This window comes from Hippopotamus amphibius, chromosome 1, assembly GCF_030028045.1.
Source record: "Hippopotamus amphibius kiboko isolate mHipAmp2 chromosome 1, mHipAmp2.hap2, whole genome shotgun sequence".
Classification (NCBI taxonomy): Eukaryota; Metazoa; Chordata; class Mammalia; order Artiodactyla; family Hippopotamidae; genus Hippopotamus; species Hippopotamus amphibius.
Window position 1 is genome coordinate 99653969 of NC_080186.1, and position 19791 is coordinate 99673759.

The 19791-nt window shown below is 33.6% G+C and overlaps 1 protein-coding gene across 1 annotated transcript in view; it reads right to left on the reverse strand.

Moving 5' to 3' along the window:
• The window catches only part of PTPN22 (protein tyrosine phosphatase non-receptor type 22), a 60531-nt gene that overhangs the window by 1504 nt on the left and 39236 nt on the right, over positions 1 to 19791 (reverse strand). The window contains exons 12-20 of the mRNA XM_057702738.1: positions 17586 to 17656; positions 16621 to 17438; positions 14747 to 14830; positions 14489 to 14598; positions 13339 to 13366; positions 10105 to 10188; positions 9765 to 9880; positions 7291 to 7321; positions 3592 to 3669 (exon numbers count right to left, since the gene is read on the reverse strand). Coding sequence (XP_057558721.1) covers positions 3592 to 3669; positions 7291 to 7321; positions 9765 to 9880; positions 10105 to 10188; positions 13339 to 13366; positions 14489 to 14598; positions 14747 to 14830; positions 16621 to 17438; positions 17586 to 17656 — 1420 coding nt within the window. The remainder of the gene's footprint in view (positions 1 to 3591; positions 3670 to 7290; positions 7322 to 9764; positions 9881 to 10104; positions 10189 to 13338; positions 13367 to 14488; positions 14599 to 14746; positions 14831 to 16620; positions 17439 to 17585; positions 17657 to 19791) is intronic.

Genomic DNA, 19791 nt, shown 5'->3' on the forward strand with positions numbered 1-19791 from the left:
ATCCATGTTGTCATAAAAGGCAGAATTTTCTTCTCTTTTGTGAATGAATAATATTCACATATATATATATATACATTCATATACATAATATCCAGATAGTCATATACATATATATATATGTATATATATATATATATATTATATATACAGTTGGCCCTCCCTGTCCTCAGATTCTGCATCCACAGATTCCACATCTGCAAATTCAATCAACAGTGGATCAAAAATATTCAAAAAAAAATTTCCAAAAAGTTCCAAAAAGCAAAACTTGAATTTGCCACACACTAGCAACTATTTATATAGCATTTACATTATATTAGGTATTATAAGTAATCTAGAGATGACTTGAAGTAAACAAGAAGATGTAGGTAGGTTTTATGCAAATTTTATATATAAACACATTTTATATAAAGGACTTGAACATCCTTGGATTTTAGTATCCATGGGGGTCCTGGAACCAATCCCCGGTGGAACTGGGATGACTATATGAGGATTTTTCACTGTGCATGGGGTTGGCACCCCAACCCCATATGTTGTTCAAGGGTCAACTGTATACATATATCTCTCACATCTTCTCTATCCATTCATCTGTCAGTGAACACTTAGGTTGTTTCCATGAACTAGCTATTGTAAATAATGAAGGAATGAACATGGGGTACAAATCTCTTTTGAGATAATTTCATTTCCTTCATATATATATATATTCGGAAGTGGGACTGCTGGATCATATGGTAGTTCTATCTCTAATTGTTTGAGGAATTTACATACTGTTTTCCATAGTGATTGTACCAATTTGCATTTCCACCACAGTACACAAAGGCTCCCCTTTCTCCATAGCCTCACCAATGCTTGTCTCCTGTCTTTCTGATAATGGCCATTCTAATAGGTGTAATATGATATCTCATGGATTTGGTTTGCATTTCCCTTATGGTTACTGATGTCAAGCATCTTTTCATGTGCCTGTTGACCATTTATATGTCTTCTCTGGAAAAATGTCTATTCAACACCTTTGCCCATTTTTTAATCTGATTGTTTGGGGGAGGGGTGTTAAATAATAGCCTTTATGTATGTCTTTTCACCCACTTCCCATTCATCAGAAAAAAAAAATTTTAATTTCAGAAAAATAAGCACTATTGCTTTAGGAAATTATTGTATTAAATCCAATTGTACTTCTATTTCAACCCCAAAAGCCCTCAATTTACTCAGAGATTATGTTTGAAAAGATAAGAAAAAATAAAGTAATAAACGATCCTGAAAAACTAATTTTAAAACTAAGTAAATTATTTTTATTTATCTCTCTCCTCAAACACCCCTCTCCAGTCTCCACCTCCCCCTCACACACACACACAGAAGGAGGATTATGAAATTTTGCATAACCAATGAAAGCTATTTCTGGATGCCTTCAGAATATATGCAGGTTGATGACAGGCTCTTTATCACTTTAGCAACATATGACTTTACTTTTCTTTGATAGAGGTATATTTTCAAGGTACTCTTAGACTTAACTTTATAAGGGCTTAAATTGAGCAATGAAAGCATCAAAATACAAAGGGAAAACAGAGAATAGAAAACTCAAAGATGATTAATTTCATCATATAAAATTGTGGGAATTATATACTTTATAGAACTGATGAAAAGGATCAGATGAGATATTTGTTAAAGTACCCAGCTCAATGCCTGGCACATAGTAATTACTCAAGTGTTGTCTAAATCTGAACCACCAAAAACTATGCCAGAACTAGAAGACAAGGAGATTGGGGAAGAGGAAAAGAAAAGAAGATAAAAACAAGAAATCCTTTGGGGGAAGGGGTGCACAGCCTAGTTCATGCACATTTTACTCCTCTGAGTGGTAAATAAGAAGATAGAAGGACAAATATTCCAGGTTAAATAGTTTCACACAATAGTCACAAAATTTTCCATTCAGTCCAGATAGCTTGGTTGTAACCGAAGTGGACTGAGAATAGAAGTAAGAGCATAACATACAAGTACTAAGTATCTGAAATTTGAGAAATAGCTACATTCAGTGTTTTTCACTGATCAATTCTCAATAGTTTAGAACAGTAGTGAGCTACCTTTTTTGCATGTAGGACAATTCAGGAAAAATGTTTTATAAACCACAAAATTTTTTCATTCAAACTTAAATACTTCTTGAGTAAAATACCCTTATAATGCCTCATTTATAAAAGAAAACCAATGAAAAAGTTAAGTGCTGCTTTTTCAGTAGCACTTAAATGTTCAGCTTTGAGAAGAAACAACATAGAGGCAGCTGTATAGTATTTTATCCTCATGTTAGATCACAGACTGTTGTAAAGTTATATGGGCCATGAGTTATTCAAGTGGTGTCTCTGATTGAGAGAAAAGAAGGAAGCAAGGAACGTCTGTGTTCCAGGTAAGTTTGGTGCTTTTTCCATAGGTTATATAATATTCTGTATGAACTTCTTAACTAAATGACTTCATAAGAATAATAACTTTTTTCTAATTATAACATTTTAAACCTTGGAGTTAATGTAATCCAAGTAAAAATTTTTAAAGCCCAAGAATCAGATCCAGAGATTCTAGTTGAATACTTTGCCATGGTGAGATAGAAACCATAACCCCAGTTTGTGGCAGAGATTGCTACCTGTCCACCAGCATTTTTCCTTGCTTCTTCCTCAGGAATAGAATAGTATACGGGAAACTGTCTGCCCAGCGTTTTCCAGTGTCTTTTACAGTTTGGATATAGCACATATATAAGTTTTTTCAAGGGAATGTGAGCTGGCATAATGTTGCCTCTTCCAGGCCAGTGCCTTAAGACTAGAAAGAGAGGCTACACCTCTTCCACGTTTTTCTCTCATCTTCTTGCCACCTGCAATCTGAATGTGGCAACAACAATTTTAATCATTCAGATAGGACAATACCATAGAGCAACAGCTCTAAGGTGTGGACCCTGGGACCACTGGAGGTCCCCCAGACCTTTTCAGGGGGTCTGCTTTTTGGTTAATAACAATTTTTAGTAGTAATATCCTATATTGTTTGCTATACTCCTTATAAAAATTATAGTATATATAATACTACCTTAAACAGTATCATGAATTTATGTTATATAGAATAATAGAATGTTTAATATAAAATTATTTTAAATTTATAGCTTATGCTAAAGACAATTGGACAAACAGTTCCTTTAAACTATCAGAATTGTGCTTTAGCACCTACTGTTGCATGAGTTATACAAGATGAGATAGCAGCATCTTCTGTTCTTTTCATCACACTTGTATTTTTTTATAACTTTGCTTAAATATGAACTAGAGTATTATGGCATTTCAGAATTTCTTCATTTGGCTTTCACACTCATTTAGTACATGCCAACATGATCATTTGATACCTAGTTTTATTTTCCACATATGCTAGGAAATTCAGGCCTTCGTAAGATGTGAGAGTTAACTGAGGTCAAAAATAAAAAGATAAATGGCATGAAAAAGAACATAAATATAAAAAGAATATAAATATAAAAACATATATGTAACCTTAAACCATATTAAAGTTGTATCGCTTATACTGTAAATGAATAATTAAGATAAACATTTTTTTAACTCTGCTGGAAAGTAACACACATACCAAAATTCAAAAAGAAGCTGGACTTATTTGACTGAACAGAGTCTGCAGGCTTGTTTGGTGGGGAAGAATTACAGATACCTAGAATCAAAAGAAAAAAATGTAAGGGAAAGAATGAATACAGATTCAGACCACATAATTGTTGAGATTAAACATTTCCTCCAAACTAATACTTTCAGATAAACATATCACTATCAAATGTAACAAAATATAGATGCTTTCAAATGGGTTGACACTATAATTTTCTCATTTTAAAGTTTTCTTTTCTTTGCAAACAAATTGTTTGTATAGTAGTAAACCCAACACTAAAGAGAATCACCAAAGGATTCAGGAATACAATCCATTTTATTATGAATCAGCTTTATCTGGGCTTTACATTTTGGCTTCCAACTGCATCTTACTTTGCACTCCAATCACTCTTAAATACACTTTTAAATAATTTGTTCTCCACATTAGCTCATCCATAGCAAGTCTGTGATTTTTCTTTCACCATCCTCTACTCATGGAATATCTTTCTTCACTTTCCAGCCTACTTTTTTCCCATTATGGATGATTCTAGTTATGCCGAGAATCTCCGCAAAAGCACTGTTATGTTGCTTTGTTTTGCTATTTTAGCTACATATAGGCAGACTTAAAAATATATTTCTCTTCCCAGCACCTTAATATATTCATGTATCAGTATCTGCCCAATTCTGAAAACAATCCAGTGAAAATGTCCGAGTTTTGCACAAGCACTGTCTAGCAGCAAAAAAAAAAAAAAGAGATAATTTCAGGCTTGTATAAACTTTCTAAGGAACAGTACATAATCGGGGAGAAATTACTAAATATTCACCTTTTTTTTTTGTCCTCATCGTTTTCAGAGTATAGTGTGAGGACTGCGTATATGTTTGTACACACATACCTAATACTAAGATTCTAGAAAGACCTCCCCCTTCCCTGGAGCTACTTGAGTATGAATCACTAGAGTAAATCATGAATTTCAATCAGATTCAATTAAAATATATATTTATTTAATACCTATTATGTGCCAAGCATTGGGCTAGCCACTGATGATGGAGACATGGATGACATGTGGGTGAAGGTGAGAAAGTTCAGGAGATAGCAATCTCTATACTGCACAGGAGCTGAGAGTTCTCTACATCCTTCAGAAAGAAAGCAATTGTCCCAAAAGGGAATATTGGTTTTTTATAAGTGGAGACAGAGATTTTGCACATATATAATGTGTGTGTGTGTGTGTGTGTGTGTAGTGAACTACTATTTTGCATATAGTTTGTCATAGATACTTTTATGCTGCCTGCCCAGCATTAATTCCTTCTTCTGATAATAGAACTTGAATTTTCCTTTAAGAAACAACCCCTCTCCAATGTTCAACTCCCATACTTCTCATGGTGGTGATTCTAACCTTAGATCAAGGAGCTGACCTATGACTAGGGTTCTCACTTGGTACTTTGCTATGGTCACACCACTTGTTTAGGTCTGGCCTCATTCCTTATTGGTCAGTGTCCACATGTAACAATTGTTAAATATTAGGTATGACATTATCCTCTTAATCCAAGCATTAAATATACTGGCAATAATCGGTTTAGGTTTAGCCAGGACAATCAGGCCGTTGCTTGAGCAACCAGGAAAGCTCATTTTTTTCCTCATAAGCCTGAAATCACATGGTAAAAGCCTGCCTATGAGTGAGCTAACAGAGTGAGACAAAGTTGGGAGATATAGAATGAGAGATTAGGCCCTAATTACATCATTTGAACTCTTGGTCATAAGCCAATAAATTCCCCTTTTCTGCTTAAGCTAGCTTAAGTTGGGTTTTCTGTCACTTGCAAGTGAAGGATTTCTCAGCAGCTAAAGTTTCCCACCAAAAGTAGGCATCAGGCGTCACAGTTGAAGCTTCAACTCTTGTCACCAGCAGCCAGAAAGATCTTTTCAAATAACAGATCATGTAACATCTTTAAAACTCTTCTGTGACTTCCCTTGGGTCATTAACATGACCCATTAACATGACCCATAAGAATCTAACTACCTCTCATCTCTACCATCTTTCAGACAGACCTTACTCCTTTCTCCTCTTAATACCCTGCAGCTATGATGCTTCCTTTGAGTTGCTACAACACACCACATTCACACTGTTCTGTTCACCATCATATACCTAGTGCCTTGAAGAATGCCTGGCACATAGTAGGCACTCAGCAAACACTTATTGAATGAATGAATGAATGAATGAATGAATGAAAGAGCCTGACACCAGGCTTAGATGCTAACTTAAAACAACAGGTGAAGAATCCTAATTTCATTAAAAGTAGGGCCAGTAAGAGATCCAGGCTAAAGGGAGAACATATAAAATATACTCAGGAGTCATGGACCATCTAGAAGGGGAAGAGGACACATATGCAAGTAAAGGCAGATACGTCTAAAGCTTCAGGATCAATTTTGGGGGCCAGATTTTGTTCTTCATTAAAGGACAAAAGATCAGAGGATGAAGGCAACTAAGAAATAGAAATTAGCATAAATCTAGAGAATGACCTGGGAGCTCTTACTTAGAAATAAGACTCAGAGTCTCAGAAAGACATACCATATCTCACATCTATGCCAACCTAAATCTACTTGAAATTTCTTTATCTTTGATATCCCCAAGACAGGGTTGGAGATAAAGAAAGAAAGTCTTTTTGATTTTGTTTTCTGCTTTTTTTTTAGAGAAAAAAAACTGGGTATTTCATAAGCTAAGCTGATCAAATCAATCTTTGGCTAGCTATTCAAGTCACTCATTTCTTTGCTTTTAGCTGTTTTATTTCTTATGTTTTATACTACAATTTCCTCTTGAAATGTTTAAATTCTCTTTTGACTGACTTTAGAGGAAAAAGTATATTTTCCAATCATGCTTTAGCCCATCATAGGTAAGAAATCATTTCACTTCAGAGATCAGATGTGGTGGCAATGAAAGCAAACTAGCACAAGCTTATGGACAGGGAGAAAGAGTGGAAACTCAGAAGAAACGAGTAAGATTCAGCTATTACCTTTCTTACTTAGATAATACCTTAAGTCAGGTTTTCTCAGTGCTCTTTGTCCCTCCCTACAATACCAGTATAATACCAAGTAGCTGTTTGGTCCTTGATGATTAACCCAGTGGATCAAATTTGTAAAAAATATACCCCTGTGTTTTATATACTTTGTAGTACAAATAGAATTTCTAAGATAATCAGTTTCCCACAATTTCAGGAGTCTGGGTTTTGTTTTCATTACAATATAGGAAAAACAGTAAGCAACAGACTTTTATTACTAATAATACTTGGTAAAAATGGAAATGTGTCAAAACTTTATTTCATTAAATCAACACATTTGTTTTACAATATGCTTTACTGTGACTACTTTCAAAGAAAATAGATCTGAGGTTAGACTACTGGGAATTTTAAATAACACACTTGTACGACAGAATCTAAGGATGGGTAGAAAGTGCCAAATATCATACTGTTATTCCTGTGTATCAAACAGAAACTTTCTCTCCCCTTACTCCCCACCCAGTATTAGTATTGTGGAGCCTAGCACAGTACAAGGCCTGGGGGTGATTATTCTGATACACAGGACCCTAGCAAGGTTCTATTTAGGAATAATATTGTTCATTTTTTTCAGAGTGATTATACAAGGAAAAGTTATATAATATTGAAAGTGGTGCGTGTATTCTAAAAATAAGTAAAAGAAACTTACTCTTTTTCACGTTTTGCAAAACTTTCAAACTCTGCAAAAATGAAGAAAAGGAAAATGTTTTTTCCCTGTGAAATCCAAAATACTTTAATCAACTAGAAATACAGATTTCAGTCAAAAGGATTAATTTCTTTAAAAATGGATATCAAAATGTACAAGATTATTTTTGCCATTTTTAATTCAGTGCAAAGTCTCCACTTGATCTGATCTTGCTATTTTTCCCACCCATATAAGAATCACACTATTTATTTAGAAATAGTACTATCATTATATTAGGGGACAAGATGGAATTCCTACTTCTCTTCTTTATTAGGGGACCATTCCAGGACCCACAATGGCTTCTGAAAATACATGATACCTTGCCAATCCCATTCAGGCCAAAAAATTTTGCCAGTCATATTCTGTACTCAGTTTACTGAGGCTCACTTCATACTATTACTGTGCTACTTCCTTCTCCCTCCTTTAAGCAAACCCAGGTCTTCTGCCTCCTTTATGGTGAAGTCTCTAACTTATCTCTTCTAGGAATCTACTCAGATTTCTTCTTTTCTTCACATTTCCTCGGGGTGTATGTTTTCAGTCTGTTCTATAGTATTTTATTTTTTGATAATTTTCATGTTGTTTATCATATAGGCATCCTATTTTAATAGATTAAGTGTACTCTTTTCAAGGACATTTAGGTGTCCTTTATGACATTTCTATTTTCCTAACACTTAGAAATGTAACCTTCTATATAATAGATATTTAAAAATTCTTTTTTTGAAAAATTTTATTTAGTTTTTAAACATAGATTATTTATAATTCAAAATATCCTAGTAAAAATGTCCCCATGTTTGTTCTCCATCTACCTAGTTTCTAACCCTCCTCCTGCAGGTAACCATTGTTGTTAGTTTATATCCTTCCAAAGTTACTCACATAATATATAGATCATATTTTCACCCTTTAAGCAAAAGTTAATAAAATATATAAAAGTATATTGAGAGAGTCTGCATTCTTTTTTTAGCTACATAGAATTCCACTGTATGCATACACCATATTTATGATTTATTTAATCGCTTCCCCTAATGATTAACACTTACGTTCCCAATTGTCTACCCTTATAAATAATGGTATAATGAATAATCTGGTATAGATTTCATTCCATATATGAGCAAGTATATTTGTAGGATAAATTCCTAGGAGTGGAATTGTTTGATAAAAGGATATATGCATTTGTAATTTTGATAGATATTGCTAAATTGTCCTCCATAGAAGTTATACCACTTACATTCCCACCAACAGTGCAAGAGTGTGCTTATTTTCCTATAGCCTGCCTAACAGAGAGTGTCGTTAGACTTTGGAATTTGCCATGCTAAAACATGAAAAACAGTATTCACTGTGGTTTTAATTTGTATTTCTTTTATTATGATCAAGGTTGAACATATCAAACAGCTAAAGGGCAGATCATGCACATTTACTTATCTTTGAACTATCAGATCACATATATTTGCTCACTTTTCTTTTAGGGTATTATTCTCTATGAATTGCTAAGAGATCTTTATATATTAAAGAAATATATAATATTAAAGAAATATAGTCCTTTATGATGCCAATTGCAGATATTTTTTTCTCCAATTTGTTCTTTGTCTTTTGATTTTTAAGGTGATTTTTTTTGTTTTGTTTTGCCATGCAGAAATTTTCTGTTTTATTTATTGAATTTATAAATCTCTCTTCTTATGGCTTCTGGATTTTGAGTCATAGTTATAAAGATTCCCACTCCCAGGTTGTAAAGTAATCTTTCCAAGTTTTTCTAGTACTTTGAGGGGTTGGATTTTTGTTTCTTAGCATTTAAATCTTTTATCCAACTAGAATATATCCTGGTATAGCTGTAAGTTATGGATCCTACTTTTTTTCCCTTCAGGTTATTACCCAGTTGAACCAACAACAATGATTAAAACATCCATCTTTATTCCCTGATTTGAAAGGCTCCCTTCATCATACACTAAATTCCTATACATTTTTGGATCTGTTTCTGAACTTTTCCTTCTACTCTGTTAGTATGTGTCTCTTTCCATACACCAATATCATACCATTTTAATTATTGAGGCTTTACAATGTTTTAATACCTAATAAGGCTACCCTTCTTTCATTGCTTTTACTTTTTTTTTTTTTCTTTTTTTGCAGTTCACTGACTACTCTTGCTCTTTTCCCCCGCTATGAACTTTGGAATCAACTTGCCTAGTTTCAGGGGAAAAAAAAAATTGATAGTTTTATTGGGCATGCTTTAAGCTGTTTTGTTTTGTTTTTGTTTTCTTTGTTTGTTTGTTTTTTTGGTTTCCCTCCATTAATTTTGATCATTGTGAGACCAATCAATATTAGTAAAGATATTTAGTCTAATTTTTCATCTTAATGCTAGTGGCCTGGGGTTGGAGTGGCAGGGGTAGGGACACTCAGTAACGTAAAGCCTCTGGCATATTTCCATAAACTCCTATCTTCTGTACCTTACTCCTTGTGAAACCTTTTCCAGAAGTCTTCAATGTCTGTTTTGAAGATGTTGAATTTTCCATGGTGTTAGGACAGCTATTAAAATGAGTCTCTACAGGTTGAGCCTGCATACCTTAAAAAAAAAAAGTTTTTTGTTGCATAGCTTCTTAAGCCTTCGGATTAGATACAGGTATATATTCAGTAATTCTTAGCTTGACTTTTTTATGCATTATTTTTGCAATACATTATGGGGTTTTAATCATTTTTTTGTACCTTTTCCATTTAGGTTCTACGTTATTGTTAACCTTTAATGGTGTCACTTTTATAATTTCTTTGAGAGACAGTACTGCCACTTACAGTCTTCATCAGCAAGAAGGAAGGACTCTAAGGTTCTTTCTGGCAGTGGAGGTGGCGGGGAAGAAGAACGATCTTGGTGTAGATCTATGAAAAAAAGAGTATACAACAAAGAAAAAAAAAGAAAAATCCATCAATTAAAAGTCCTAAATCAAGATCCCTTTTTGAGATACATATCATATGATATTGCTTATACATGGAATCTTAAAAAACGGTACAAATGAACTTATTCACAAAACAGAAATAGAGTCACAGAGGTAGAAACCAAATTTATGGTCACCAAAGAGGAAAGAGGGGAGGGATAAATTGGGAGATTGGGATTGATATATACACATTACTATATATAAAATAGATAACTAATAAGGACCTACTGTATAGCACAGGGAACTCTACTCAATGCTCTGTAATGGCTTATATGGGAAAACAATCTAAAAAAAGAGTGGCTATATGTATATGTATAACTGATTCGCTTTGCTCTACACCTGAAACGCAACTTTATAAATCAACTATACTCCAATAAAAATTATTTTTAAAAATCCCTTTTTGGTTTTGTGTAACTTTTCCAATTTTTCAACATTAACCTACCACAGCCAAATAAAAAATTATCAGAACAATGACTTGAGCCTCAAGAACTTTTTTATTCTAGCTCTTTGGCCAATGAGCCTATGCTTCATCACAAACTTGTAGCTCACTTACTAAAGTATTCTTCCAGAGAAATTGAACCTGAATTTAATCAAGCTTCTAATCTTACTACAATTTTACAAAGAATTCCAGAGATAGAACATGTTAAATAAAACCATGAGGATACAAACAGCCAAATCCAGAGTGTTAGCAGTCTTAAGGACAAATGGCCCATTCCCTCAACAAATAAATGGTATGAGAAAACATAAAAACTGTTACAAACTTTACAAGGCTTAAGAAACATATAAACCAAATGCAATGTGTAGACTTTGTTTGAATCCAGCTTCAGATAAACCAACTTTTTATTTGAGACAATTCGAGAAAATTGAACAAAGTCTGAATGTTAGATAATATTAAGGAATTACTATTAATTTTTATTAGTGTGATTAATGCTATTATGGTAGATTTAAACTGTGTGTTTGAAAATTTCCGTGATAAAGAATATTAAATACTGGAGCTATTTTCCCACAATGTAAGTCCTAAAGATACAAATGTTGTTCTACTAATGTACGCTTCTCATTATACAGTGCTAAGTATGATTATGTACTTTATTAACGTGTTTTTTTTTTTCAATATTTTGGCCACACTGTGTGGCATGTGAGATCTTAGTTCCCCAACCAGGGACTGAACCCATGCACCCTGCATTGGAAACGCAGAGTTGTAACCACTGGACTGCCAGGGAAGTCTTTCTTAATGTCTTCTGAAAATGAATATGTGAAGTGCTACAGTTTTGTCTGTCTTTGGTCATTGGGTTTTTCAGGTCTTAGGACTTATCTATAAAGCGAGTTCTCTTGTTTATTCCTTATGTACTGGGTAATATGCAAAAATTAAGTACAATGCTTATTTCCATCACCCAATACAATAACTGGCATATAGCAGGCATTTAATAAATATTTGATAACTGCTCTGAAGTAGCTTATCACCTTCCAGTTTGATTTTAGGAAATATTATGAGAACTGTAACTTTCAGGTAACGATATCTTGCCAAATACCTTCCCAAAATACCATTTTCATCTTAATACTCCCCTGATGAAGAACCTACAATGCTTGTTACTTACTGAATTAAATCTAAATTCTTCTGCCAAGCTTTGTGTGTGATAAAATACACATAACAAAATTTGCCATTATTTGCCAACGACTTTTAGTACATTCACAGTGATGTGCAATGATCACTATAATTTGGTTCCAAAATTTTAATCATCCTGAAAAGAAACTCTACACCCATTTAGCAGTCACTCCCCATTCCTCCCAGATTAGACTGGCAACCACAAATCTGCTTTCTCTATACATAGATTTGTCTGTTGTGGCTATTTCATCTGCCCCGCTTTTAAGTCCTTCAGAATTTTCCCACATTTTATCTATCCAAATTTATTTTCCATATTTCCCTAAAATAGAACCTCTGTTTCAATTAAATTAATCTACTTACCATCTCTCTGTACCCATCATGCTCGTTTTTACCTTTGAGTCACTGTTACTCTGATCCCTGCTCCTGGAATTTCCTCTTTTTTTCTCTATCCATATTCTTAAATTTCTTTCATCTACTACTCAATAAAGGCTTTCCTACCCACCCTAGTGATACCTTTCTTTTTTCCAGACTCCTGGTGATTATAATCAGTGCCACATAGATTATCACTTAATGGTTCCAAGTGAGTATTAACTTACAATTGAACAGATATATAATCATTAAGTAGTACCCTTTCTTATATATCCTGCCTATTCTAACACTGTGTAAGGCACACAGAATTTGCTTACGAAATGTTCATTTAATAATTACCTAATAAAAATTATAATAGGTAACATTTAATGAGAGCTTATTATTTGACAACCACTGTGCTAAAAGCTTTATATGCATTACCTCACTAGATCCTCACAAAAATCCTCTCAGAGGGGGAGTTCTATAATCCTCCTTTTATAAGTGAGAAAAGTCAACAAAGTATATAATTTAACCAAGGTCATAGATTTTGATAACTGTTGGTAGGATGGGGATTTGAATGAAAGTCTGCCTGACTCCAAAGCCCATGCTTTTTAACCTCTATGTTATACTACTTATTTTTGTCTTTGAATAATATGTTAATATGAATAAATATGTCAAGGGCAACTACCACCTGTTATAATGTATGTAAAGTACCTACTAGTGTTCAATAAACGTCTGCTGTTGATGTTATTCAATGTATAAAACAATCAAGAAAGTACTGGAGAAGCAACGGCAAGTTAAAGACCTAAGTGGCCAGAAATAATTTTTTAGAATCACACTGTTAACAATAATAAAACCAGTAAAGTGGAACTGCTGCAAAGTTTTAAGAGACTGTATCTAAAATAGTTTTTTTTTCTAATGTTATATATCAAGGAGCAGAATTCTAAAATCCTGTCTTCCTTTTGTCCTTGACAAAACAAAACTATAAGCCTAGGAAAACCAGAAATAAATCAATAAATAGTGTCAACTATTATGGAAACCATGCCATCTCCAGAAGTGAGTTACTCTAAACTTAATAAGCCATTCTTGCAGTACAAATTCTTAGGGCTAAATGTCATTTAAAGCCAAGGAAAATTTTTTTACCTGATTTGGGACTCAGGGGTTTTACACTCTGAAAAAAAAGAAAGAAAGAAAGTCAAAGTGAAAGAAGAATATGTATACAAATCTATAAACTCAAAGCAATAAATAGCGCTTTAAAATTATATATTATACACCAATAGAGAGAGTTATGAAATGTTGACCCTATTTTTCCTAATTTATAAACGTGCTGAACTGTGAAGAATCATCTACTCTTACAATGATTTGTATATGTCATGAATATTAGTCCTAAATTGATCCTTTTTATAGTTATTTCCTTCCTACTCAGAACATTTTGAAAATTTAATTCAAGATAAGGTTGTTGCAATTGAAGTTACTTCATGGCACTAAGAAAAGTAGTGATTGTTCTTTACTCTGCGAGTTGTTAAGATAAAGACCATTAGCAATAATAACAGTTACTAGTACATTAAAAGTATAATTTAAAAGGTAAGGAATATTTGCCTACCAGCACTGCAATTGTAAGCATGTTTAAATGTTTTAGTTAATTACTTTTCTGATCTGTGAAATCTTAAGATAGTTGGTTCATAGTATTATATACAAATGCATAACAGATTGTTGAAGGTGTAGGTTTTTCTTCTAGAAGTAGGGAACATTATTTCAAAAGGTTTATCTTAAATAATACAGACGTGTTATTTAAAAAAAAAACTACTCTCTATAATATGTTATCACAGCTAACAAGAAACAGCCTACCAGATGACTGCTATGAACAAGCAATCTACTTATGAAACAATTATTTTTGCCTTAACTGTCCTTCAAAAATAAGATCAAATGTTTCTTCTTTCACTAAGTCTTCCTTCATCACGTCCAACCTGAAGGGATCTCTCACACTTTCAAAGCTCTTATCTTTCATATGGCACTGATTATATTTGCCTTGTTATAATAAATACAGACAAAAATAAAGACTTGTTTACACATGCTATATCCCCACTGCTAAACTTTAAGTTTCTTAAGGGCAATAATTGTGTCTTATACATCTTTTTATCCCCCATATCCTCTAGCACATTGTTTTATAAAGAGTATCTGCTTAATATTTACTAATAGGTGTTAAAAATATAAGGAATAGGACTATAGTCTGTTGAATCCACATGAGTAGAATCAGAAAAAAATTATTGACCTTGCTTGGTCCAAGTCTTACCAAATCTTCAGATTTCTTTGATTCAGATGTTCCACTACATTCTAGTGATGTTCCAATTTTTTCCTTCACAGCCGAAGATAAAGATTTGGGAACATCCAGTGGGAATTCTCCTGTAAAAAAAGTAAACATGGTTCAATTTTAGTATTGTAATTTTAGAGAGCAATTGTTACTCAGCAATAGCACACAGAATATTGAAAGGACCTAAGAAGTAATATAGTTGATGCACACTTTATTTTACACTTACTGAACTGTACTCACCTGTTTCCTCTACTACAATAAAAGATTCAGGTGTCCTTTCGGGAAGTGGAGGGGGGATTTCATCATCTATCCTTGGAGAAGTTGCTATCCAAAATGTCCGAAATATAAACAGTTTTTAATCAGAAAAATCCAAAGAAAATTTTTATATTCTAAGCTTGATACAAATTATGTCAAACATCATTAAGATATTTAAGCTGGTATCTGTTCACTCAAGAAAAAAGCAACATAAATTCTCTAATCCTAAATTGGAAACCCAGGAGGTTTTTGATTCTTCTTCAAAATTTATTATTTGTTTTAAAAGCCCAAAGGTATTTTGATTAAGTCACTGAGTATCAGTTAACATAATGTAAACTCATATTTAATTTTGGAAGTTTTAGATTGATTTCTGCATAACTCTTGCCTTTTGTTTTACATAGAATATACAACATCATAAAGCACCTTGACATGCCAAAAATCAATTACAGAGTAGGTAAAATCATAAAGATTTTAGTATCTTTCTCTTTTTTTTTTTTTTGGCTGCGCTGTGTCTTTGTTGCTGTGCCAAGGCTTCTCTAGTTGTGGCGTGCAGGCTTAGTTGCCCCTCGGTGGCGTGTGGGATCTTAGTTCCCCAACCAGAGATCGAACCCATGTCCCCTGCATTTGGAAGGCAGATTCTTAACCACTGGACCACCAGGGAAGTCTGTTCTTCATTCTTATAAAATTAAGAATATTAATATTTTTTCCTTTTTACAAAACAGTGGTATAACAGTGTTTTCTATACAAGTATACAAATTTTTATAGAATTTAAATACTATTATGAGAAACTGCCACCAGATGGCACACATGCCAATGTTGCTAAAATCCTTGAAGATTCAGTTTCTAATGTTGACACTCAGAGAAGTTTAAGGTATTATGGGTATCGAGAAAAATAAAATTTCTTTAAATTGTAAAACAAGATCAAAGTATATAATCCTTCCTTCTAATCAAAGAAGGAACTAGATCCAGATGAAATATTTTTATAACAAAGCTATGTATCTACATTTCTATTGAGGAACTTCTGCACAGTAACTAATGTCACAGAGGAAAAAGCTTTCTCTATTTCCTGCTTAGGTGGAATGTTTTTTATAAACTTCTGATGATATACCTAAGAGAGTTAAACTTGCCTTTTGTTTTCCTTCATCTTCTTCCACCTCAAACTATTATAATTATCTAACAGAATATTTACTTCTACTTTCAAACCACTCAGTAATATGAAACAATATGTATAATATATAAAAATACAAAATTATAAAAGAGATAAAGTATGAAACTAAAGACATATAAGATTAAAATCTCACACAAAATATTGAACACATAGCCTTATCTATAAAGTTATTATAAAAGGACAAGAGGAAATCAAGTCCTTCTCTTCCAACTCCTGCAGGAAGAGAATTCAATTCTTAGCAATCTGTTAAATTTAGTATAACCACAATTCCCCCAACAAAAATTCTGAATGACCACGTGGTGCTGTTGATCAAATCTTTTCTGATGTTCTTTTGGAAGTTGCTTCTGTATGCTAAGGATAAATTGTGGACTTTTGATAGACACTTCTAGGAATGAGGATTGCTGCCTTTAGAAGCATGCCTGCTGGCATAGGTCCTGTACCAGATCTGACTGCCTCCACTGCTTGTTTCATGGACTACTACATATTTGTTATTGCTATTTTCAACTTATCACATCATCAAAACACTCCTGGAATTTATTTATTTATTTATTTATTTTTTTTTGAGGAGGAGAAAAAGGAAAAGGAAGCAAAGAAGGATAAGTAGGGGGGCGGGGGGGGGTGAGACAAAACCAAATCTCATAGAAACAATATCAAATCTAAAATGCCATACAAACTTTTAAAAATAACTTACCTACTACTGCTGTCTCTTGGTTCAGTGGTGGGGGGGATTTTGTCGGAGGATTCAGTGCTAAAGAATCATGTGAATTGTAATGAGGAAAGAGGGTTGTAGAGGATTTTGGCATTGAAGAACAAGGTAAAACAGTTTCATCTTGCTTCTCAGGTAAATCAAGAGATATCTTGGAGCCAGCACTACTTGTAGACAATGATGAAAAATAAGGATCTTCTACCAAAGACATGTAAGAATGTACGTTAAAAGCACCAGAGTCATGCTGCTTTGCGTTAGAGGCATTGCACATTTGATGCTTAGAGTCACATGACGGTAAATAATTCAGTTCTACTGAAGAAACATGCATCACTTTTTGAGCCTGCTCAAGACAAGAATTGTGTGGTTGAGATCCCAAATAAAAACTTTCCTTGACGTCCAACTCTTTGTTGTCTTTCTGTTGCATCAATTCAAAGGGAGTTGATTTGGTCCGCATTATTGGCCCCTTTAAATTAAAATATCTTCCTGGTGCATTTACAGGTTTAGGGTTAGGACATGCTCCAAACAAAATGGAGCTCAAGTCCAAACTTTGATGCTTCTGAAGAGGCTCCCCAGCTACTGGGAATACCTTCGTCTCCCATTTCATGGTTGTGTCAGCATTTTTGTTGCAACCACAATTTAGCTCCAAAAACTCTAAAGAACTGCTCTGGTTAGCAGGATGCATTACTAACCCTTCCTTTTCACTTATTTCAGGAGTCCTGAGGTCAAAGGAAGCAGCTTCTGCACTTTTCACCCTTATCCTTCCTTTGCTCTGTTGGTTCATCACTTTTGCTTCTTTTATGCTGCTGAAACAAAAAGAAAGTAATGATGATACCATATCCCAAAAAGGCCTCTTCCCATATCCTCTTCTCAGCATCACAATGAGATATAAGCATGAGATTTTCCTCCCAGACACAATTAGACAACATTTAGATGTGTAAAATTATACTCACCTTTTTGGTAAATTAGGAGAATAAGCATCTGCTTCTGGTTTGGGATTTTGCTTAGAATCTGAATACTTTGCCTGAAGTAAGAGATTGTTTTTTAGTGAAGTAATGGCAACAAGAGGTTTTAACATTTGTAAGCCTGGAAAGTTATTTTTCAGAAAATATAAAGATTTAAAATAATTCATAAAAGAGTCATATGAGTTTCCAAAATATTGAACCCAGCCAGAACTTGTTCACGTACTGAGATCAAAAGGATCAAAAATAAAGGATTAAAGAGTGTAATGGAAATTAAGAAGGATTTGCTTTATATCATCATCTTTTCATATGTGGAAGTTCTAAACTGTTGTTTATTTAAAATATAATTTTATTCTCAAGAACACATTACCTTCAGAAATTTCATTATCTCAACATTTTATGTTATGTCCTCATACTTATATTGTTCTACCTTTTTCTTCCTTACTGTGTTCCAGCTACACGGGTTTTCTTGACCTTTCTTAAGCATACCAAACTCATTTCCCATTCAAGGATTTTACTTTTACTATCCCTCTGATTGAAATACTCTTGATCCAGATTTTGCATGGCTGGTTCTTTCTAAGTAATTATTCTCTACTTAAATGTCACCTACATAAGGAAACCTTTGCTGACCACTCAACCTAAAATCACACTGTCACCCACTTGCCCAAACACTCTCAATCTTTATTCTCTTAATAGCAATTATCACATTATGAAATTTGTTATGGCTCATGGAATCCAAGCTACCATCAATTGTAAAACACATCCTGCCTTTTGGGATGTTTAAATATATATTTTTAAAGGGTCAGCAATTATAAGATTCCACCTGTAATGGGTTTAAATGTGACTCTCAAAAAGATATGTTGAAATCTAATTCCTGAAATCTGCAAATGTGACCTTATTTGGAAATAGGGTCTTTGCAGGTGTAATTAGTTAAGAAGAGGTTATATTGGATTAGAGTGGGCCCTAATACAATGACTTGTGTCCTTACAAGAAGAGAAAACAGAAACTCAGAGACACACAGGGAGAATGTGGTGTGATGATGGAGGCAGAGACTGGAGTAATGTATCTGCAAGCCAAAGAACACCAAGGATTGCTGGAAACACCAAAAAATAGGAACAGGCAAGGAAGATTCTTCCCTTAGAGCTATGAGAGAGAGCACAGCCTTTCTGACACCTTGATTTTAGACTTTGTGACTCCAGAACTGTGAGAAAATTAATTTGTTGTTTTAAGCCCTCCTTGGTTTGTGGTACTTGTCACAACGAGCCTAGTAAACTGATACAGAGACTTTAATACTCCGCTTTCAATAATGAATAGAAACAGTCAGAAGATCAACAAAGAAACAGAGGACAGACGTGAACAATCACATAAACCAATAAGAACTAACAAACACTGATAAAACACTCTATCCAACAAAATATACATTCTTCTCAAGCATATAAGGAAAATTCTCCAGGATAGACCATATGTTAGGCCACAAAACAAGCTTTAATAAATTTTAAAAGATAGAATTCATACAAAGTATCTTTTCCAATCATAATGGGTTGAAACTAGATATCAATAACAGAAAGAAACCTCAAAAATTCACAAGTATGTGTAAATGAAACACTTGAACAACTAGTGGGTCAAGGGAGAAATCACAATAGAAATTAGAGAATACTTAGAAATGAATGAAAATACATCATACCAAAATGTATGGGATACAGTGAAAGCAGTGCTTAGAGGTAAATTTACAGCTGTAAATGCTTGGAAGAAAAATTTCAATTCAATTACTTAATTTTACACCTTAAGGAACTAGAATAAGAAAAAACTAAGCCTGAAGCTAGCAGAAAGAAGGAAATATTAAAAGATTAGAGCAGAGATAAATAGGGAAAACAGTGGAGAAAACCAACAAAACCAAAATTTAATCCTTTGAAAAGATCAGTAAAATTCACAAAGCTTTAGCTAGACTGACTAAGAGAAAAAGAAAAGAATAAAAGTGCTAAAATCTCAAATTACAGAAATAAAAGTGGAGACATTACTAACAATTTCACAGGAACAAAAAGTGTAAGATAATAATATGAATATTGTATGCCAACAAATTGTATAACCTGGATGAAATGGACAAATTCCTAAGAACATATGATCAGCCAAAATTGACTCAGAAAGAAATGAAAAATCTGAATAGACCTACAACTAGCAATAGTGTGTATGAGTAATC